Below are 23,588 nucleotides of genomic sequence, written 5' to 3'. Positions count from 1 at the left end.
AACCTGTAGGGTCGTGCCCGAATGTGTTGAGATTAGTTTTTCATAGTGGGAGAGAGGCGTAATCTTGTTGATTTCTTCTATCCCCGTTTCCCATGCCGTTTTTTTCCTTTTCTCCCTAAAAAGCCAAATAAAGATTAAGAAATCTTATGTTTCCCACTAAATAAACTATTGAGATTATCTTCGAAGCAACAAATTCATTGCTACAATCCTTCTGCACCAGTTAGATAGATTTGGATATTAATTGGCTAAGATGTACCAATTGCTTGATTGTACTCTCTCTCTAGCAAAAATTCATGTTTACCAGCTTTATCTGATCAGTCACTCTACAGATATGTTTTACAGGATCCATTTATTGAGAATCACCTATCTGTTTGAGACTTTTCAATCTCAATCGTGAACGTTGCAGTCGCAAAATTTTTGTTCATTGTGGACCATAGACATTGAAGCTCAAGAATTTATTGCTTACACATTGTAGTTAAAACAATTCATAACATGCTTCTAAGTAAATAAACCATGTGGATCATATCTATAGAGCTCGATCCACAAAAAATCAGAAAATGTTGAAAACATATGGTTTCTAGTCAAGAGTATTACAGAGGAGGGCATATTTGCTATGAGCATTGCAAATACTAAACCATGTCAATATGTAGGGACCGTATTTGCTACAGTTATCTGCAAGTACAAAATGCCTCTTTTTTTCTTCTCATTTTTACATTTTTAATTGTTTTTCATGAAAATAACCTGACAGATATGATCTGTGTGTTTTTCTTAGTATGGATCGGCCTTTAAATCGTCCAACTAAAACACGAAGTCAGGTTATTGTAAGGCTTCAAAAATCAATGGCCTACAATGTGTGATACTTTCCACTGGTTATAAAATTATACTTTTTTCATAGAAAAGAAATGTAAAAAAGCTGAACCCTACCATTTTGAACATGCTGAATCCATCTATGAGGCCAGATTGAATCAAAACATGAACTTGTGCCATGGTGATCCAAAGATGTACCTACAAATGTTTGTAGCTAACATTTTCCCCGTTACATAGGTATGTGAAAATAGACCTTGAACAATTTTAATGAGCTAATCAAGTCGAGGTGTCATTAGGTTGATCTGAACTTTGTTTGTTTGTATTTGAAATGATCATATTTGATTAAGACTTAATTAGTTTATCTACCTTAAAAAAAACTAAAAGGTGCTACCTAATTATTCTTTTTTTTTTTTTCATTTTGTCAAATCGCATCCTACCTAAACTTGTCTGAGATAGACCCAGTGCAATTGGTCCAACATTGGAAGTGATTATGATACAAAATATAAACTGTCCTAACCAACTTGGGGATAGGTCAGTATTGAAGCTGTTTATTTTGGAGTTTAATGACTACTTGATATCAAACATTCATACAGAAATTCGGATGTGTTATCAAAACGATGACCATTTACTTCAAACTCTCAAAGTAAGAACTAATTCAAAATCACATTTACGAGTATGGACAGTGTAAAGTGATCTGACCAACAAAATATACAAGTAAATCAATTACTGGAAATATCAACCATCTGTTGAGCCAAAAGAACCCAAAATTACTCAATGGCTGTTTTTGACACTTTAAATGTCAAAAAAAAAAATCAAAATATCAGAATCAAGAGTGGGCAACATGAATCTTAATTGAGCAACTCCTGATAGAATATCCCTAAGTTGCATTTTAACTTAAAGAGAGCCAGGCTTCGTCTATTCACGAAATGTTACATAATCAGAGTGACGAATATCATGAAGCATCATATTGTTTTTCTATCAAGCATCCAAAAGAAGATTGAGATGTGAGATAAATGACAAAAGTTAATTACTTTTATAATAGTGCATGATGAAACATTATCCCAGGTTACCGGAAATGCTATTAGCATTGGGGAAGTGTGCTTTCCTGAAACTGGAATTGGAAGCACGGCGTTTAAGTAGGAAGCACGCCCTTTAAATGGGAAACACACTTCCCCAATATTGGAAAATGAGCTTCCCTATTAAAGAAAATGTGATTCCCAAATTTGAAAATCGTGTTTACTGATATTTTGAGGCTTGGACAGTTTTACCCCTTAATAAACTGTTTTTATCAAAAAAATAAAAAAAAAAGTTTTTTTTTAAAAGGCTATTAAAAAAACTTTTGTGAAAAAAACCTAAAATCCTGTAGGGTTTGTGGTTTTCATTCCCAACTTTCTCTCTCTCTCCAGCAATCTCCACCAACCTTTGATGACCTCCACCATCGGTGATGGGTGTGCTCAGGTACTCTCTCTCTCTCTCTCTCTCTCGCACACACACACTTGCTTTGACGGTCTCTCTTAGTCTCTCACAACCACAAGTAACAAGTCATTTAATCAATTTTTTGAAAAATATACACTTTTTAATCAAGTTTATTAGTTTTTTATAGCTTATACTTTTACATAATGTTTTCACTATTTTATAGTTCTTAAATTCTAGTTATATGGATTATGAAATATGGAATATGAACTATGATTTTTTATTGATGTATTATTTATTAAATGCTTGCTTGTTAAATGCATGGTTTTCCTTGCATATATGTTTCAATTTTGATATTAATAAATCAACTTTAATGTTATTTATTCATATTTTATTTTGTCAATGATAACATAAATCTTATATTTTGATAAAATAAAAATAAAATAAATTAAAATTACTTGATGCATATTTGCTTCTCTTTCGCTTCATACTCAAATCCTAAGTTGCTTCCCTCTTTGTTTTTTGAATCCTAGTTTTACTTTCAGCTTAATTCTTAGGTCGCTATCAGTTCACTTCTCTTCTCGCTTTCAAGATGACTTTTGGTTCGCTTCTAAGTTGTTCTGCACTGCCCGCTTTCTAAAATTTTAGAAGTGCCTTGTTTTCGCTTTTCGAATCGCTTTCAGCTCTGGCTTCTTGGACTGACAACTTTGTATCATCCTTCGTACAATCTATGTTTAAGTTTCCATAATAACCATCCACATTTGTCTTGATTGAAATATCTTCACCAATTACAATGTGTATTTACAGACATCAACTTTCTTGCCACATTTAAACTTGTGGAACTCTACCTGCATCCATATGTTCACCTTTCATGCATGCATTTTAATAACAAACTTTGTTAAGCAACCAATAAATTATGAATATAAAACAACAGGTGCAAACATACAGACAACCCTGCTGAAATGCAGTTAATCTCCGCAAAAAAAGAAATGCATGTTTAATATTGGGATGGATTATATCAAGCCTGTCCTTTTTCACGAAAAAGACTACTCAATGAAATCCTGCACAGAATTTAACTCAGAGACCTTGTAACAATCAATATATTATTTAGATGAAATTTATGCGTACAAAAAATAGGAAGACTTACCACAATCACTTTTATAAGTCATAAGAGGTCAGAATCTAGAAACTCCCAAGACTAACTCTTAATTCATAAAACTATGCTTTAGGTAAGCTAGAACTTACAAAGGTGTATGACCATTCTATCCACTATATAGGTACAGACACACACAAGAAGCAACTGGGCATACTGTATTCGCTAATTGCCATCTGACCATGGATATTGAGGTTGCATAAGATGTGCTTCCTGGTACTGTAGATAGAGAGAGAGAGAGAGAGAGAGAGAGAGAGAGAGAGAGAGAGCCGAAAAGCGATCAACATTACTTAAAAGTGAAATTCAACGAAGCGTTGAGTCCCACAAACACAAACACAACAACAAAACATGAAAACACCATTTACACAAAAACAGAAAAACACGAACACAAAACAGAAAACTCATCAAGGACCACAAACATCTAGATGAGGATCGGTTGGAGGCAGAGGTAGGTCTTTGAGATATATGCGTAAGATAGCATACACATCAGCCAAACCCTATGAGTCAAATGGTTAAGGTTGAACGGGACATCCCGAAAAGTAGCATCATTTCTGGCCAACCATACGAACCACCACATTGTAAATAACCAAACTCTCCAAATAGTCCTCCACTTCTTTTCGCGTCTAATTATAGCAGGGTTGAGGATAAGATCTAACGCAAAACAGCCCTCCCACACAACAACTGATGGAGCCCTCCAAGTCATAGAAAACAGTTCTCGAAACACTTCACACGACCAAAAAAGACGTGTGGTTTCTTCAGCCTATCGACAAAGCACACACCAACTGAGAAACTGAAACCCCATCCTCTTGATATTGTTATGGGTTTGTTTCCGGTCATTAAGAATCAACCAAGCCAATACCTTGGTCCTCGAAGATGGTCCTTTTGCCCATAAAGCATTTTTGGGGATCCAACATGGACCTGGAGGTAAAAGAGAACGATAGACTTTGTGGACTTGGAAAACTCTCGCATTTGAGACTGCCCTTTGAAGTCAAGATCTGTCTACCCCCACGTCTAAATTCCTGTCAAGAAACAAACGCAATGCTCTAAACCACATTTTCCTCAAATGCAATGTGTATGGTCCATGAGCCCCCCGACGAACAACAAGCAAATCGATTAGACCATATTTCAGTCGGAAGAAGTTTGCACATGCATCCTGTGAAGTATGAGCCAACCAACACTGCTTCACAGTCAATGCCACACTCCTTTTACGCAAAGCAAAAAATTTTAAGCCAGCCATAGTCCTTGGCATAACGATGGAGTCCCATCCCACCAAGTGCCTCTTATAAGGTCTATTTATACCACACCACAAAAAACTTGACACGACGCGCTTAAGCTGTTGCTCAACGTTGACTGGCATGACACAAACTGATATAAAGAATTTCAGAATCGCTGACAAAACATGCTTGATCAAAGTAATCCTGACTGCAAGAGACAAATATCTGGCACGCCAAGACTGGAGCTTAAGACACACCTTGTCAACAACCGGTGCCATGATGTTTTAGAGGTTGGTTTGACTTGTATGAGGAGCCCCAAGTACTTGATCGACAATGGCCCTAAAGCACAATTGAAAATTTTTTCTGTCACGTTTTGACTGGTCGAATCGCCATTCAGAAGTGTGATCAAACACTTATTTTTATTGAGCCTCAGTCCGGACAAAGCTACAAAAAACATGAGAATAAGCCTTGCGCGAAGCATTTGCTGCAGTGAAGCCCTTCCAAAGACTAGCATATCGTCTGCATATTGTATAATATGCCCAAAAAAACCTTGGATATCTAATGATGGTACGAAACCCCTTATTTGCGTGCATTTAAGAACCATCGCAAGTCCTTCTGCCACTGTATTAAACAAAAGCGGAGATAACAGACATCACTGTAGTAGGCTGCGCCGCAATGAAAACTGCTCACCCTTTACCCCGTTAATGGACACCATGGCTTGTGCATTGGTAAGGAGCTCTGACACCCATTTGGAAAGAGAGAGAGAGAGATGAGAGAGAGAGAGGCGACTAAATGTAGTTTATAGGTGAGTAATTTGTGATTCACAGAGTTGATATTATGGCATAAAATTGATCATATACAACATTTTTTTTTCATAATAAAGAAATTGATCTACATAAGAGTCTACAATAACATGGTGATGACAACACATTTATACAAAGATAATGCATCTTCAATAAAAGCCATAACTTTTTAAGGTTGTCGAAACCATTTTTCCTCAAGTCTCTTGATTGATCCCATAAGTTCCCTATTTAGTGGTTGGGCATCAAAATGATCAAGTGACTTTAGAAAGCATAGAAACACGTTAAAGGCAATGATGCAAGGCTTCCTACTCATCTTAAGCCACATAAGGTAGTGTACTTACCATAAGAGCTTTCATCTTAAGATTTTCTCCAAAGAGGAATCAGTGAAAAAAGTTGGTGGACAAGGTCATAACAAACTCGTGTCATGTAGAACAAGGGGTTTGGGGTAGTGGGATGGGACCTAGACAGTTTGACAGGCAGTCTAGGTTCAAATCCCATGGGTGTCACCTCTTGGGTAAGACAAAGCTGTTGGTGACTCCCTGGGGTCGAGGGGTAAGCCCTCAGAGTTTTAGGCCGACATGGACAGAGATAGTAAGTACAGCAGGCTGAGCCAGCGTGGCTAGGTCTCTTCGCCTGGGATGGTTTCTCCAAGTGATACCATCCAAGTGTATGTGGCTCACCAATCAGGAGGGTCAGGCACTCAAATTTGTGATTTTGATTGAATGCTAGGAGCTCCATTTCGAGTACTGTTATGCAACTTCACTAGACGTTGAGCTAATAAACGGCCATATAATTGCATAGAAAATTTGAGAGATTGATGACAAAGGAAAGATCAGTAAAGTGTGCATAGTTTAATTCAAAGAGCGACAGTTGATCATATTCCAAAGCTGTTGTGAGTGATCATCTACTCTTTCTATAACCGTTGCCATTTATGTCAGCACAACAGATGCTCACTCACAGTCACAAGTTTTTTTTTTTGGTCTTCTGGCCTACCTATAGTCAGCTCTTAGGACATCTGTTGAAAGTTTGAGCTTTCAAAATTTTGAACTGGCAAAAGAAAACACATTATACAGTGTGGACAAGTTGTTTCTGTGACGATGGATTCATAACTTCATCTATATTTTGCAATTTTTGCTACAAACCAATCAGATCACTTAAACTCTACTACTCGTGAGCACATAGATGAGTTTGAATCAAGAGAAGATATATTTTGAGAATGAAACATACAAACATTGTCTCTTGGCTGCAGCATCGCACAGGGGCACCAAACATTGTCAATTGACATGCAAAACAATTCATCAAACAAAGAAACTTGTGCACCATGGATAGTTTATTGTCAAGTTTAGTGCAACATCAGCCGTTGATATATTCACTAGCTGAAAAAACACATCTGACCATGAAAAATACCTAATCTCATACATGTTTTCTACCAAGTACTAAGCTAAATTAAGGGAAAAGGTGTGTTCTTGCAGATACTTATTGCGGGAAGTTGCTTTTCTCAGAAATACAATCCAAACAGGGCTTAGAGACCCAATTGGCAGCACTAGACTAACAACAAACAGCAAAAAAAAGGTGAAGACTGCCATGTTCATTTCAACAGTAAGCCGTGCTACAAAACCTCTCAATGGTGCAACTCTCAAGGATCTGAACAAGCACTTCATTGTAGGTGCACCTAGGAGTCTTGAATTGGCCCAGTGATGCACCACCTTTCACAAAATGGTCAAGGAACTTCCTAAACGTGCCCTTCTTCACAATGCACAATTCAAGGGGTCCTATAGAATGTACCCTCCTGGATATGACATAGCCAAGATCCACAAAGGACTCGTCCATCCTCTTGCAGCACGCAGCCAAGAGCCCTGTGTCTGCAGGAATTTTGCTGAGCTCCCAGTAGATGATGTAGTGTCCTGGCAACGTCGAGAGGTCAACCGTGCCGGTGAAGTCGACGAGCTCAACGCCGGACTCACTGAGTAGCTGGCACCCTGCTGCAACAACCAGCTGGAGGTCCATCTCTGTGTTCTTGTCTATGTTGATTGTGAGAGTGAGCTTCCTTCGGCAGACAAACCTTAGCTTTGGAGATCCATTGTGGAAGCCTGATACCTGGACCACGTCCCCTAGCCTGTACCTGTAGAGCCCTGAGAGAGGGCAGAGCACCCAAAAAGAAAAGAGAGAAAACAGATAACTCTTTACTATGTATATATGTATATATGAGGTGACACATTGATATAGATGTCAAGCCGCTGATATACTGATTCATGTGTACAAATCCAGACGCATTTATTATATAGTGTTGATAAGGTGACGATTAGGTAAATCTGTAAATCAAGCCATCCCATGTTGGGATGTGTATAATTAAAGGTTAAAAATCTGCACATATGGACCCAGGAAGCAAATCTTCTGCCGAGGGAATTCTCTCAAACATAAAGTTGGGGATCAAATAGTAATTTATCTGTTAAAAACACTGAGCTGTGAATGTACATAACCTAAATGCTGTGCCGTTTTCAATAAACAACTCATTAGTTAGAAAGCTTTTTGTAAATTTAACAATTTTCAGACAACCAAGAAGGAATTTGTATACCAATTTGTACAGTAGCATAAACCAAAGGAACCAACCAGTTGATGATACTTCCGGAAATTGATGAAAATGCAACGTATTCTCTGATGCCTTTATATGGGTGAAAAGATCAGGTGCAATATGATTGCACAAATATTTGTGTATTAAGCACCTGATCACCCTCCATCTTGGGGACAGGCCTGTCAGTTGTGGGGCCCAAGGCTTGATGGAGGGCAATCAGGTGCTTAATGCACAAATTTTGTGCCATGTGATTGCATCTGATCTGAGCTCTTTATATGATCACTTGATATAATTAGGGTTTTGTTCTGTTTTTAGCACTCTAGGTAGATCAAATTTAATTAATGTCAAGATAGGGCCCAGGCATGGGTGGTGGGCAATGGGTTGGGCACTCTGTGAGGCAGCCCAACCCAGCCCGCCAGGGCCAGACTTGGGCTTATAAATTAGGCCCAAGCTTGGACTATATATATCGGAAAAATAGTAGCTGCTTAATTCATAGCTGCCTAAAGAAAACACACACGTGCTGACCAGCCATCATCCCAGCGTGCATGATCAAGGTCAACACGTAAAAATGCATAAAAAACACACACACACAAAAAACTTTTAACGGTGATTTTGAAGCGCCACTAAACGTCATAGTTTTGCTAGGACCTTTAGTGGTGCTTCAAAATGCCGTTAAAAGCCTGCGGAGATACACCCGGTATTAAATAAAAGAGCTTTAGCGGCGTTTTGAAGCAACACTAAAGCCCTTTTTTGTGAAAAAAAGTGTTGGGCACGATGAACACTCAATGCGAGTGCATTTTTGTTAGGTAGCTACGGATTAAGCACCTATCACTCATTATATATATATATATATGTATATATATATATATATATATATATATATGGAAAATTAGAATATGTAAACGGGTATGAATCGAGATTTTTATAGTTTTTTTTTTCTAAAATTTAACCATACAATTGAAATCTAGATGCACGGTTTTATTGATAAAGACTCTTGGATCATCTGATTACTATGTGTAAAAAAGATCTTTTAAGGCTTGAAAATTAATGGCTCAATTTTTTTGTAAATATGCAATTATAAAAAATCACATTTCTTGATCCGATTCTAAGAAAATAGATCACACCAAATGCATAGGTTAGATTTACAAAAGAAACTACAGAAAATATCTATTCATACAAGTTTACATATTTTGTCAGTTTACATGTTTCAGTTTCTCATATATATATATATATATATCCACTAAAGCCAAATAAGCCCACGGTGAACAGCACCTTTGTCACCAGGCTGGCCAAAACTGGGCTTTCGACCGGCCTAATCAACAGTCTGGTCAGCTGTCCATCAGCTGTTGTTGTCTTTTATAACTAACCCTCACCAGTTCATGGATTCTATGAAGGTAGGATATGAACCAATGATGGTATGGCCCACTCATCCTGTCTGTCTATCAATCAAACTGAGGGTCCCACATAGATCTTCCACTCTCAGTACTATCAAGGATTAATTAATGAGGGCAGACCCTGCATATGCAGAGCCACTGCCAGCCACCTATCTCAATATTTCTCGAGATTGAGATCATGCCCATCTCAAAAATATGCCAAGATGGGTGGCTGTGTGGGCTGTTCATGATGCAGCGCAGCTGCACATTACGTGAACAATGAGTAGATGGTATGCATCTCCTTTTTCTCTGGTAGGCCCGCCTAGTTTAATGTTGATAGATTAGGGTCACAGAGAAAAGAAAGAACATGCATTTTAGTTGGATTCTTGACAATGGCCCACAACACTCACTGTTCACGTGATACTGTTGGATCAAATGAAGGTAATGGAGCAGAGGAAGATGATGTGCAAAAACAAATCGCAGGCTGCACTTGCAAAAACTTGCTTCGCTCTTCACTTCACTATTGATCAACATGAGATTTTAAAGATGAAAAAACAAAAACCGAAAAATAACCCACGATCCCATGTAAGGGAGTGGTTCCAAAAAGAAAGCAAAGAAACTACCACCACTAATTTTTTAACTTGTTAACTAAGTTAGCTTCCCACACACACTTCGTGGAGTTAACTCTCTCCTAAGATGTTGCAAAACACTTTGCACTACATGTGCAGTTAGGAACATGAACTTAAAGGAGAAAACTGACTCCTATTTTATTGCGCACGATCTTAACCAACAATCACCCCCTAAGCTCGTGCGTGTGCCTGATCTCGATCATCCCAATCCTATCTCGAAGTTCCAAAAATTTGGCTCGACCAAGTGCTTTGGTCAGGATGTCTGCTAGTTGGTTTTCTGTTGCCACGAACTCCACTGCTATCTTGCCATCCTCAATACATTCACGGATGAAGTGATACCTTGTATCAATATGCTTACTCCTATCGTGAAATACCGGATTCTTGCACAAGGCAATCGCGGACTTGTTGTCAATTTTAAGCATAACTGTGTGGGGCTCTTTTCCAACTAAATTTGCGTGAAGACGAGCTAACCACACCCCTTGACACACTGCTGATGTAGCTGCAATGTATTCTGCCTCACAAGAAGAGAGAGCTACTACTCTCTGTTTTTTACTTTACCAAGTGACAGGAGCACCTCCAAGGAAAAACAGCACCCCCGTAGTGCTTTTTCGATCTCCCACATCACCTGCCAAATCGCTGTCACTATACCCGGTTAGAATAGCTTGACCTTCTTTCTTCTTTCTCTTATAAAAGCATCCAAGGAAACACGTCCCCGCGATGTAACGAAGGATGCGTTTCACTGCAGCAAGATGTTCCTCGTGAGGTTCCTGCATAAATCGGCTTACATACCCGACAGAGAAAGCCAAGTCGGGGCGAGTATGTGTCAAGTAGCGAAGACATCCAACTATGCTTCGGTATTTGGTGGCATCTATGAGTGGCGTGGTAGTATCCTTCAACAGCTTAAGACGATTTTCCATGGGTACTTGGCATGGATTGCATTCTGCCATACCACTTTTTTCTAGTAATCTTTTTGCATAAGCAGATTGTCTTAATCCAATGCCGTCCTCACCTTGGATTACCTCAATGCCGAGGTAATAAGATAGAAGGCCTAGATCGCTCATGTTGAACAAGCTCTTCATCTCGAACTTGAATTTTTCGATCCCCTCTCTATCCGCTCCCGTGATAATAAGATCGTCGACATAGACTCCTACCAACGACATTCTTTCACCGGATCCACGAGTATACAAGCCGTATTCGACTGTACTCCTTTTGAAGCCTAGGGATACCAAACTCGCGTCCAGCTTGGTGTTCCATGCTCTTGGAGCTTGCCGCAATCCATACAACGTCTTTCTTAATCGAAGTACTTTGTGTTCTTGTCCAGCGATGATGAAACCGGGAGGTTGCACCACATATACTTCTTCGTTTAGTTCGCCATTGAGGAAAGCGGACTTCACATCCATGTGATGCAAAGACCATCCCTCGTGTGCTGCTATTGCTACCAAGAGTCTTACGGACTCAAGACGGGCTACGGGTGCAAATACTTCTTCAAAATCAATGCCTTGTTTTTGAACATATCCTTTTGCAACTAGTCGGGCCTTGTGCTTGACTATCGTGCCCCGTTCATCTCGCTTTACCTTGAAAACCCACTTGAGACCAATTGGGCGATGTCCCACCGGTAAATCCACCATCTCCCATGTGTTGTTTTTGATGATGGAATCCATCTCCTCCAACATCGCCTTGTTCCACCACTCTTCTTGTCTTGCTTCCGCGAAATTTGATGGTTCTTCAGCAAACGTGAGAAGTAGCTCCTCAAGATTTTCAGATTCCATTGGTGCTGTTGAATCATAGATATCACTAAGGCTGCGATATCTTTGTGGTTGGTCTGGATCAATGGTGGCATCAAGTTGAGCACCTGGAGATTCAAGCGTGGGAACCCCCAAGCCATGAACTGGAGTCGTGGCTTCGATCGAGTCAGATTCGGATGAATCTGAAGATACCGCTTCCTGCTGAAGTGTTGTATTCCAGCTGCCAACAGTCACAGGCGCTGCCGAATCAAAACCAACAACCTCCATTTCGCCTCTAACGCTCCACGCGGCTCCATCTCCCCTTTCTTCATGGAACTCGACCGACTCCCATAGACTTGTGCCATCATCCCATTGCCATTTCATGTTTTCTTCAAACAGCACATCGCGGCTAATAATTATTTTGCCTTGGCGAGGATCGAGTAGGCGATGCGCTTTGCATCCATCTTCAACGCTGAGATAAACCAACTGTTGGCTCCTATCGTCGAGCTTTGTCAAGTGTGAAGTCACCACTTTCGCATGTGCTAGACAGCCGAACACTCGCAAGTGTCCCAAGTGTGGTTTCTTCCCGGTCCATGCTTCAAATGGGGTTCTCTCCCCCATCGCCTTTGTTGGTAAACGGTTTAGGAGATAAACCGCATGCCTGACTGCTTCTCCCCAAAGTTTGCCGGGAACATTCATGCTCTTTAACATGGATCGTGCCATCCCAACCACGGTCCTGTTTTTGCGCTCCACAACGCCGTTTTGTTGTGGAGTGTAAGGTGCCGTGAGTTGTCGCAGTATACCTGCTTCCTCGCATACTTCTGCAAACGCCTTACTCAGAAATTCGTCGCCGCGATCAGACCGCAGTGTTTTGATACGTTGTCCACAACGTGTTTCAACCAAAGCTTTGAATTTTACAAACTCCACACATGCTTGGTCCTTGTTTTTCATAAAACACACTTGCGTCCATCTTGAATAATCATCAATGAGTAACATAAAGTACTTATTTCCTCCACTTGTGGGTGGAGTGATTGGCCCACATAGATCGACATGAACTAGCTCCAGCCACTCCTTGTCTCGGTGTAGCGTCTTTTGCGGGAATGCTCCTCGTGTTTGCTTTCCCACAAAGCATCCGTGGCATAGTTGATTCGGATGCTTGATCGGTGGGACTCCTACTACCATGTTTTTGTCAACGAGAAATTTCAAGGCATTGAAATTGACATGACCGAGGCGACCATGCCATAGCCATGCTGAATCTTTCATCTTTGTGAGCAAGCAAACTGGACTTGCTTTTGTCAATTCAATATGGTATAGTCGATTTGAGGATCGAGGCACTCTCATGAGCAACTGCCCCGTTGCCTTTTCTAACATCTCCAGTTTGCCTTCATCCAAGACTACTTGGTACCCTATCTCGGTCATTTGTCCAAGGCTTATGAGATTGCTGCACAACCTTGGAATATAGTAGACGTCGTTGAGAGCCCACTGTGCTCCATTCTTACATTCAAACAAGATTGAGCCCTTTCCCAAAATCTGCACAGTGGACCCGTCAGCGAATTTTACTTTGCCGGTGATTGTTTCATCCATCTCTTGGAATTTCTCACGATCGCCAGACATATGGTTGCTTGCCCCATTGTCAAGATACCATGTGCTCTTGGACATCATGTTTTTTTTCGCCGGGTATAGTTTAGAAAAAACGTTTTCCTCTACTAGCAACAAGGTCTCCTTCTCTTCCCACTCCTCGAGCGACGTCAGCTCCTCTGACATCGCGAGCAGAAGTGGCTGCTCTAGCGTATCCGTGCAGGCATGGTGTGCTTCTTCTTCCTTCCTCGGCTCTTTGCACTTGTTGGCGAAGTGTCCAAAGTTACGGCAATTAAAGCATTGAATGTTGCTGTAATCTCGTAAGCCACCTCCTATGGCTTCCTTCCCCGTTGCATTCCAACGGCCGCCTGAGCGCCCCCCGCGCCCTCGACCCGTGCTACGCCCACGGCCACGGCCTCTTCCTCGCGAGGCCGCTTCTAGTAGTTTCCCCTTACCAGAGCTATCACCACCTGCCTTCTTCGGGCGTGCCTCCCACTCCACCTGAGTGTAGAGAACTTGCCCATGTCCGGTTGCCCCAATTGTGGAACGATGCGTTCGTTCCTCGAAGGCCTTGAGTCGGCCCACTGCTTCCTCAAAGACAAGAGTGGAAAGGTCATAGAACTGTTCGATGCCTGCGATGACGGTAATGAACCGTTCAGGGACAGTATCGAAGAGTTTCCTTACAAGTGCGGCGTCATCCAGAGACCCGCCCAAGCTACTGAATTTTACTGCCATGGTAGACAGTTTACCAGCGTATTGATCCACAGATTCGTCCTCCTTCATGCGAAGACCATTGAATTCACTCTTCAACGTCTGTAATCGTGCATCTCTAACACGATCGGCGCCAATGAACCTTGTCTTGAGGCAGTTCCACATCTCTTTTGCCATGGCTTTATTTGCCATCTGCAGCAAAAGATCTTCCGGTAAGCACTGAATAAGGTGCAATTTAGCCCTCTTGTCTTTCTTGACATCGACGGTCGCCCCGGCAGCGGGCTCGATTGCCTCCCAGACTTCTTGATCCTCCATCATTGCTTGAACACGAATTTTCCAGGAGGTATAGTTCGTCAAAGTAAGCTGCGGATATACATACCGGACTGTATTCCTGTCGCTGCTGTCAAGAGAGCCTTCTCCTCCGGTGACTGTCATCATTAGATTGAATCGGGGGTACTTGGGCATTCAGCAACCTGGCTCTGATACCAGATGATGGATCAAATGAAGGTAATGGAGCAAAGGAAGATGATGTGCAAAAACAAATCGCACGCTGCACTTGCAAAAACTTGCTTCGCTCTTCACTTCACTATTGATCAACATGAGATTTTAAAGATGAAAAAACAAAAACCGAAAAATAACCCCCGATCCCATGTAAGGGAGTGGTTCCAAAAAGAAAGCAAAGAAACTACCACCACTAATTTTTTAACTTGCTAACTAAGTTAGCTTCCCACGCACACTTCGTGGAGTTAACTCCCTCCTAAGATGCTGCAAAACACTTTGCACTACATGTGCAGTTAGGAACATGAACTTAAAGGAGAAAACTGACTCCTATTTTATTGCGCACGATCTTAACCAACATATACTTATTCCAGCAAGTCCTATGAATCAGGCTTTCCTTTTGATGGGATTTGATCCCAAGACAGATAGTATCAACTTTACCAGTCCAACCCTCACATTCACCACAACGCTAGTCTGTCATAGGTACGAACTATCGACCAAACTAGCTCAAAACATTCACTGAAACTGAACACTTTAGAATGACCAATCTGATCCTAAGGTTATCTATATTGCTGGGGAAAGCATAAACATACCATAGTAAAGCACAATTAAATGTCCCAACTTATCCAATTTTTTGGATAATAGTCTTCACTTCTACATCCTGATCCCATTGTGACAACTAAAGGATACAAGATTCATCACCTACATGACATCTTGAACTCATGCATAGAGCTGTACTTAACCACAAGTGCTTAGGCACATATATATAGGAAAACTGGAATATGTAAACCAGCAAATAATGTAAACTAGTATGAACCCAGATTTTTATAAATTTTTTTTTGCAAATCTAACCCTCGAGATGCATTATGCATGGTCCACTTGCTTGGAATTGACTATTGGATCATCATAACCAGATCAAGAAATGTGATTTTGTATGCATGAATATTTACAAAAATTTTGATACGTTGATTTGCAAAAAAAAAAAAAAAAAACTATAAAAAATCTCAGTGCACACCATTTTACATGTTTTGCTAGTTTACATATTCCAGTTACCCTATATATATATACATGTGAGAACTAGAATATGGGAACTAAAATATGGACATTTTCAACACTTTTTTTCAAATCCAACCATGTTAATGTGCTTGGCATGGTGAATGTTAGGAATCAACTATTAGATCATGTATTTTCGATGATAAAATGCAATTTTTGAATGCTTCAATAATTATGAAGATTATGAACCATTGATTTTAAAGCCTCAAAAAAATCTAGTTTATGCATCAAAATCAAATGATTCAAGAGCAGGTTCTTATAAAACCAAGCATGTAGATCACATCCCTTTGGTTAGATTCAGAGGAAAAGAACAAAAAATCATGAAAATCATGGTTTACACATTAGTTATCATTAGTCCAGTTCTCATATTCTAGTGACTCTCTCTCTCTATATATACAATATAAATGTATGAGAAAATATTTACTACTAATGAAATAAATAACTAATAAGTTGACTCAATCTAACAACATAGATTATTCAACATGGTTTGTTTGCTAAGGATCAAGCCTTGGAATTTGCTTTTCTGATGTAAAAATGTGATCTTTTCAGTTTTGAAATTTTTGCACATTGTGAGCTATTGATTTTTATATCTCTTTACAAACTTAATTACTTGTCAAAATCATATGATTCAAAGCAAGTTTCCTACTAAACAAACTATGTAGATCACATCTGTAACATTTGATTTACAAAAAATTAAAAATTTTTGAAGAAAAAAAGTGATTTCTACTTATTAGTTATTTACCTTCACTGATAGCCAATATTTACCCTATATATATATATAGCATATATATCACTTTCTCATGAAAAGTATGCTGAGGAGGAAAAGAGTTTTCCAATAAGAAGAGGTGTGAACCCGTTTTGATAGAAAAAATAACTTTTTGCATTTATTACGTGGATTCCACATCTTTTGAGAAAACGTTTGTTTCACCCTCCTTGTAAAAAAGACCTTGGTTCCTAGAAAGAAGGCCTCTCTCATAGGAAAGAAAGAGCATGAAACAAAATCCTCTTCAAGATGTAAAAAAAAGAGTAGGGCCCAAGCAATGAAGGGTGTTCAGGTGCAGCAGCACACTGAAAGTGTGTCCCCTCCTGTCACGGGTGGGCAGGTGCAGCAGCACACTACGCTTTTAATGCAACATTACTTTCTACTAGTTTCTAAGGGTACGTTCGGGTGCCTCAACTTTACTGAATTTAGAATCAGAATGATTCGAAATCACGAGTTGCCTGAAATCTCATTTGTTCGGTTGAACATGAGATTTCAGGCTATTAGAATGGCTTTCTCAGGGCCTGAGAAAGCGATTCTGAATGGTCCAACAGAACGTCCCCGTAAGTGTCAAATCCTTCCTACCTGTAAAAGTGGTGACCACAACTTCATATTCTTCCCCAACCTCTACTTGGGATAGCCTTACTGGCTGAGCTTCAGTGAATTCATCCCCTGCAGCAGCAGTCTGACCCTTGTGGTGATGGAGATGCAGGAATTCAAAGTAAGCAAATGTGGGGATTACTGTGAAGGAGAGAAACTCGGGAGGAACGGCAGGTTCTATATTGACACCAACCCAGCACTCTGTGGCCCCATAGTCAGCACCAACCAGAGGTAGGTGACCAGCATAGTGCCTCAGCTTTTTCAAGTAAGGGAGCATGGACCCTGTCATGATGGAGTACACATACATAGCATTGGGCCAAAGCTGGGGAATCACCCCATACCAACCTTTCAACTTCATGCACTTCATCTCTATACTTGAAGCCAGATGTGGGTCTGGTGAGATCAACTCCAGGACTGCTTTTCTGGTGATAGGTGATGTGATTCTTGGGCTCAGGCCACCTTCCCTTATATCACCACATATTTCTGCCCACAAGTGCTCAAATTCCTTGAATGCCTCAACTATGCTGTAAGCAAAAGTGGATGTGACGAACTCTACCTTTTTTGAGAAGAGCAGGCCTAGAAGGAGATGACAATATGTGGATTGCTCGTGATCTGGGCAGGAAATGACCTCACCAGGGCTGCATGTGAATGCTTTTGTTTTCTTTTGCTTTAACTTGAACTCTGCACTCTCAAAGTAATGAGTGGTTGCTGTTCCCACCTTGAGCCCTCCCTTTGTTTGAGACTGTTTACCACTGTATATGAATTCCAAAATCCTCCCACCAGCTTTGATTGGGAAAACACTGTAGCAACCAACATGAAAACTAAAAGTTCTCAGTTGCTTCAAACCCACTATTCAATAAGGCAAAACTCATTCAGAGTAGAAAAAATAACAAGTCAACAACCCATGCACAAAACAGTGTCCATCTTTTTGTAGCTCAAACCTTGACCTATATGCTGCTGCCAACCGAAACATGTGAACAGTAGATTGAGCACTGTCACGAGTGAAGGGCAAGTGCTTTGGTTTCCCTTCTGTTGTTCCTGAGCTGCAAATATTAACAAAATATAACTGAAATGAAAGTAAAACACACACACACACACACACACACATACACACACACACACACACACATATATATATATATATATATATATATATATATATATATATATATATATATATATATATATATATATATATATATATATATATATATATAGAGAGAGAGAGAGAGAGAGAGAGAGAGAGAGAGAGAGAGGTCTTCACCAGCTTTATCTCTTAGACTCAGATGAATGGCTTAAGAGAACGTGTGCAGGTGCTTGCTTAATTTGAATTTTTAGATATATATATATATATATATATATATATATATATATATATATATATATATAGGGTAACTAAAATATGTTTACCAACCAAATATGTTTAGTGATATGAACCAAGATTTTAATAAATTTTTTACTTTTTCTTAAAAAATGTCACCATACAGATGTGATCTGTACGCTTGGTTTTACAAAAATGGACTCTTGGATCATCCAATTATGTTGTATAAGAATGATCTTTTAAGGGTTGAAAATCAACAACTTGGAATTTTCATAAATATTAAAGCATAAAGAAATCACATTTCTTGATCTTATTACGATGATACAAGAGTTGATTCCTAGCAAATGAACCATGTTGAATGCATCTGCAGAATTAGATTTACAAAAAACCTATGAAAATCTTGATTCATACCAACAAGCATATTTGGTTGGTATATACATACATATATATATATACATATATATATATATATATATATATATATATATATATATATATATATATATATATATATAGAGAGAGAGAGAGAGAGAGAGAGAGAGAGAGAGAGAGAGAGAGGTGTTCAACGGCTTTATCTCTTATACTATGCGGCTTCAGAGAACATGTTCATTTGCTTGTACAGATATATTTTACTTGGTACAAAACATGCATTAGATAAGGTGCCTTTCATTATTACATGTATTTTTAGAGCAATCAAAGACCAATTGCTCATATTGCACTAAATAAAAAAATTTGATTTTCTAGTTAAATTGATTTGACCCAAAACAAGCAATGATAAACGCATCTGGCAATTTAGATTAAGCATAAAGTACCTGCAACTATGAAGTGTTTAGTACGGATAGAAGATAAAACTATCTACTATTTTTCACACGAGAGAGAGAAAGAGAGACCTTAACGAAAGGGTTGTGATACGTTCTTGAATAAGGATGGGAGAGGGATCTCCATCTGCAATCCTATGGATGTAAGGCTCATAGTCTGCATGGTTTGAGAGAGGTACCACGGATGTGAAAGCCGACTCCAATGCATCATCATCCATCTCGTACAAGTGAAGGTGTCCCAGCCATTTCTTCAGGTACTCCGTTTCAGAATTCTGGCGTATTATTTGGCCAAGGGTCTGGGCTTGTACTGCTGCTGCATCCCTGGTCACTTCCTCAAACCATTTGATGATGTCTCCTTCCCCGTCACTATTGTTAGCCATCCTTCTTCTTTCTCTTGGACTTGAAAGAGTAGGTTTAGTTGGGCTCTATATAGATGGGCTGGTGATTATGTCATGGGTAATTAATGACTTGGATTGTACGATACAATCGCTACCACAGAAAACTTTTATCCATTTTGCAGTCTCTCCCTATAGTATAGATGTACGCAACATATGAGCCATGAAAATACACCAACCAAGAGGGTTGTGGGCATCAACCAACCACAAATAATATAAATAATATGGTTCTAACAATTGGGGACACCATCGTGTGAGATCAATAGTGTTCATTTTGAGGCTTAACTACCGCACTATATATGAAGAGTCTTTTATTTTAGCAGTGCAAAGGGATACTCTTTACCATTGGCAGCATAGTTTTTATGGAGTGCAGTTATGATCATATTGTATATAACCAATTGTAGGTTATATTCAATCCTCATAAAACTTCACTTCGGAACCTTAGGATATTTGAGAGTGCGGTCCACTCAAAACTCTATCAAGCGAGATGTGCCGAGGTAATGGAATACAACATCATTTACAATATGACAATCAGTGAGAAATTTATGTTTTTCTTGCTTTATGCTGAATGCACAAGAAGAAACCTCCCTCCCACTTCCTAAATGGAACCAAAATTTCTGTTTTTGGCTTTTTTGCTACTGAGAGAAAACAAAAACAATTTCAAGGTCATGGTTGGATACACTTTGGACACATTTGGAAGAAAGAAAAACTCTTATAAGAAAAGTTTTTGATATGAAAAGTTTTTCAAAAAAAAGTTATCGTTTGTTTTGTGTAGCATGAGAAAAACACAGTGGAAAAATGTGAAAAAATGAGAGAGATGATGAGGAGGGTGGTGGTGATGATGGTGAGATGGTGGGTTGTGGTGGTGAGACGGGTGGTGAAGAGTGTAAAAATAAATTTTCTCTTGGTCTAACATTCTTCCAAGTCTTAAAGTAGAGAAATGTTTTCTTTTCTATCAAAAAGTTTACCTTTTAGAAAAACTCTCAACGTTTGGAAGGGTTGAAAAATCCATAAGAATCTTCCACTTTTATCACTTTTTTTACATCTTTTTCACTTCCAAATTTGCCCTTTGTGTGAATGTGGGGGTAGGTGCAATTACATTAGACGAAAATTTATGTGATGCCCTGTCTGGCCGTACACACGTGTCAAATAGACTCTGGGGTCCACCAATTTTAACCCCGTTCCAGCTTGCTTTGTGGGGTCCAATAACACGTGCCTTTTGCAGTTTTCTCTCTCTCATTTTTAAATACACAACTTGTCAAATTATGTGACAGATGCGTGGGTGGTTGGTGAACTCGTAAATTTGTGAGTGAGGCGTGTTCATTGAAAGCATGAGCAGGTTTATTTTGGCTGTCCACTTAGTAATAGGCTCACATTACAAATTTTATAGTATTTAAAACTCTATGATTAAGTTTCCTATCAAGTTGGGTTTTTAAATGCTTCATTAGCTGGCGTGATAAAAACTTACTTTGAATGACTTTTGGACAATATCCTTGATTTTACCGATTTGAAACAGAATATTGGCAACATTAAATTAATAAGATTTTGAGATAGTAAAAATATGGAAGTGGTGATGCACACTTATGATACTACACCAAGAATAGTATCAAGTATCATAGATGATGGAGATGGTTGTGATGATGATTTTAAGAGAAAAGCAGCAGGATGTTGATGACTTTGTAAAATTCCATGCATATGAAGTACAATTTCACCATGGCCTGGAGTCCTCTCTCCTTCCTTGAACTTGAAAAGCATGAAAGCCTAACCTTTCTGATGTTGGAATTCGTAATGACTGGGTTTTGGGGAGGGGTGCAAATGGCTCGGATTCAGGAGGGTGGTTTTGCAATTTTTTGCTGTCTTGGATCCGACCAAATCCGACTCCCCCATGTATTTAATTGTTCTGGATCCGAACTATTCGCATCCCTAGTTTTGAGACCTTTTTTTGAAGGAAAAGATAAACTTAATTAAAAAAAGGATCAGAAAGCAACTACAGTTGAGGAGGGATCACCCATGGAGCAAGTCAGCACAATTTCAAAAAATAGGCTGAAGCCACAATATATTGGAGGATGGACACAAGTCGATGATCATGTAGAAGACATAGGAAGGTGTATTCGGATATTAGTGCAAAGAAGATGAAATGGATCAAGAACCACGATCCAAACAAATGTGGGCATGGCGGGAAGGAGATAAAGATGATCAAGAACAATTCTAAATCTATACATTCCCAGCTGAAGGAAACTTTCAATGATAAAATAAAACATCCCTACATCTAAGGAAGAGAAAAGAGAAGGTGATGATGATATCCCTACCCTCAAGAAGAGCCAAAAGGCATGTATCCAAGAGACATGTATATCAAGCTGTAACAGTTTAAATATAAATAATGAAACCTCTCTTTGAAATGATAGGGTGAGAGAGAACTTGAGAGTTGTGGATGTTGTTAAGAATACTGACTCATTAAAATTTTCATCGTTTATTTAGAGTTCTGAAGGTCCGTTAAAGAAAGAATACCGACTCAATAAGACTTCTGAAGATTGGTTATATTTTATCATTATTAGAAGTTATCGTTATCAGAAGTTCAGTCTGTTGGAGACTAACGAGTGCAAGTCTGAAGAGTCCGAGCTTTATCATCAAGTTTTCTATCGTGTAGTGCTGTGCATTTTTTGTTATAAATACCTGTACGAAGAAACCAGTTAGTATCAAGTTTTTTTTTTCTCTCAATAACATATTCAGTTTCTCGATTTTCTGCTTCTCTTTCCTTTGTGAGTCGATCTTCACATGGTATCATAGCAACATCACTAAGGTTGAGATTTTGTTATCGCATCAATGGCGCAAGAAGAAGGAAATTCGAATGATGTCTCTCAAAATAGAATTAGGTCAGGATACTTCCAGTCTCTTCTTCATTCATCACTCTGATAATCTCGACAACGTCTTGGTTTCACAACAGTTGACCGAAGATAACTATGGCACTTGGAGTAGAGCTATGATGATGGGCCTTAGTGCTAAAAACAAACTCGGTTTTATTGACGGGTCTATCATCGAACCTGAAGTAAGAAAGGTCGATCACTCATCTTGGTTTTATTGCAATAACATGATATTATCCTGGATTCTGAATTCGGTAAGTAAGGATATTGCCGACAGTGTTATTTATTCCTCTACTGCCCATGAGGTGTGAGGGGATTTACAGGAAAGATACACTCAAAGCCTGACACTATGGATCTATCAGATTCAAAGTTTTATTTGTCGCCTGCAACAAGAAACAATATCAGCTGCCACTTATTTTACCAAAATAAAATCTTTATAGGATGAACTTAGTTCATATTCTCAAGTACCGATGTGCAAATGTGGCTTAATGAAAATATTTTCTAATCAAATACAAAGGAAAAGGGTTATTTAATTTCTGATGGGGTTAAACGATTCCTATAATGTTATTAGAAGACAAATCCTCTTACTTGAACCTCTGCCCAATGTGACTAAAGTTTATGCACTGGTACTCCAAGAGGAAAAACAACGTGAAGCAAGGATCTCGATGCCAATTAATGGTCAGTCGAGTTCATCCTTAGTCATACCACATGGCAATAACAATAGCCATTAACCATCAAATGGGGGTCATACGTGATTCGGCAGTTCGGTTTCAAAAATTCAGAAATAACCATCAAAATTGACCCATGTGTAGCTATTACAATGGAGTTGGTCACTTCAAAGAAAATTATTTCAAGCTGATAGGCTATCCTCTAGGTCACCGGCTCTATGACATGAATTTTATACCTAGCACTACTATAACATTTTTTTACAACGATCTTCAGGCTACATCAACGAATACGCATAGCGGTACTGGTAAGAGTGATGGGTTAACTAATATTGCTCCCGCATTCACTATGAACGAGTATCATAAACTCTTGTCACTTGTATAAAACCAGCTCATATCAGCCAACTTTACATGTATAACTTCTTTATTCATGGCTTCTTCTAACCAGGTTTGGGTTATCGACTCTGGTGCCAGTCAACATATGAGAACCAAGTCTCTTGATTTTCATAATCTCGCTCCATGTAATATGCTTGTCTCATTACCTAATGGTAACCATATTTTTGTGTCTCATCAAAGATCAATTTTCCTTACCCAATTTAGCATAGATCGTGTTCTTTGTGTTCCTTCATTTAAATTGAAT

At 39.2% G+C, this 23,588-nt stretch overlaps 1 protein-coding gene across 1 annotated transcript; it reads right to left on the bottom strand.

Annotated features, from left to right (window-relative positions):
• Window positions 1-6,771: 6,771 nt before the first annotated feature.
• LOC149822903 (indole-3-acetic acid-amido synthetase GH3.10-like) lies at window positions 6,772-19,407 on the bottom strand. The gene is made up of 4 exons (XM_089980405.1): window positions 19,100-19,407; window positions 17,830-17,931; window positions 16,874-17,688; window positions 6,772-7,522 (listed from the first exon to the last, which is right to left on the bottom strand). Exons 1-4 carry the CDS (start codon window positions 19,405-19,407, stop codon window positions 6,984-6,986), a joined length of 1,764 nt encoding a protein of 587 aa, XP_089836531.1. The 3' UTR covers window positions 6,772-6,983.
• Between the last annotated feature and the right edge of the window lie 4,181 nt (window positions 19,408-23,588).

The sequence above is a fragment of the Nuphar pumila genome, chromosome 11 (genome assembly GCF_984573655.1).
Source record: "Nuphar pumila chromosome 11, dmNupPumi1.hap1.1, whole genome shotgun sequence".
NCBI lineage: Eukaryota > Viridiplantae > Streptophyta > Magnoliopsida > Nymphaeales > Nymphaeaceae > Nuphar > Nuphar pumila.
Note: the sequence above shows the minus strand (reverse complement) of the source record. Positions and strands in the feature narration are given on the sequence as shown.

Coding starts and splice junctions, on each gene's coding strand:
- LOC149822903 (XM_089980405.1), bottom strand. CDS start 19,407: ATGGCTAACAATAGTGACGGGGAAGGAGACATCATCAAATGGTTTGAG. Junction 17,932..19,099: donor ATCACAACCCTTTCGTTAAG/GTCTCTCTTTCT, acceptor TAATATTTGCAG/CTCAGGAACAACAGAAGGGA. Junction 7,523..16,873: donor TGTGGTCACCACTTTTACAG/GTAGGAAGGATT, acceptor GCCCTCTCTCAG/GGCTCTACAGGTACAGGCTA.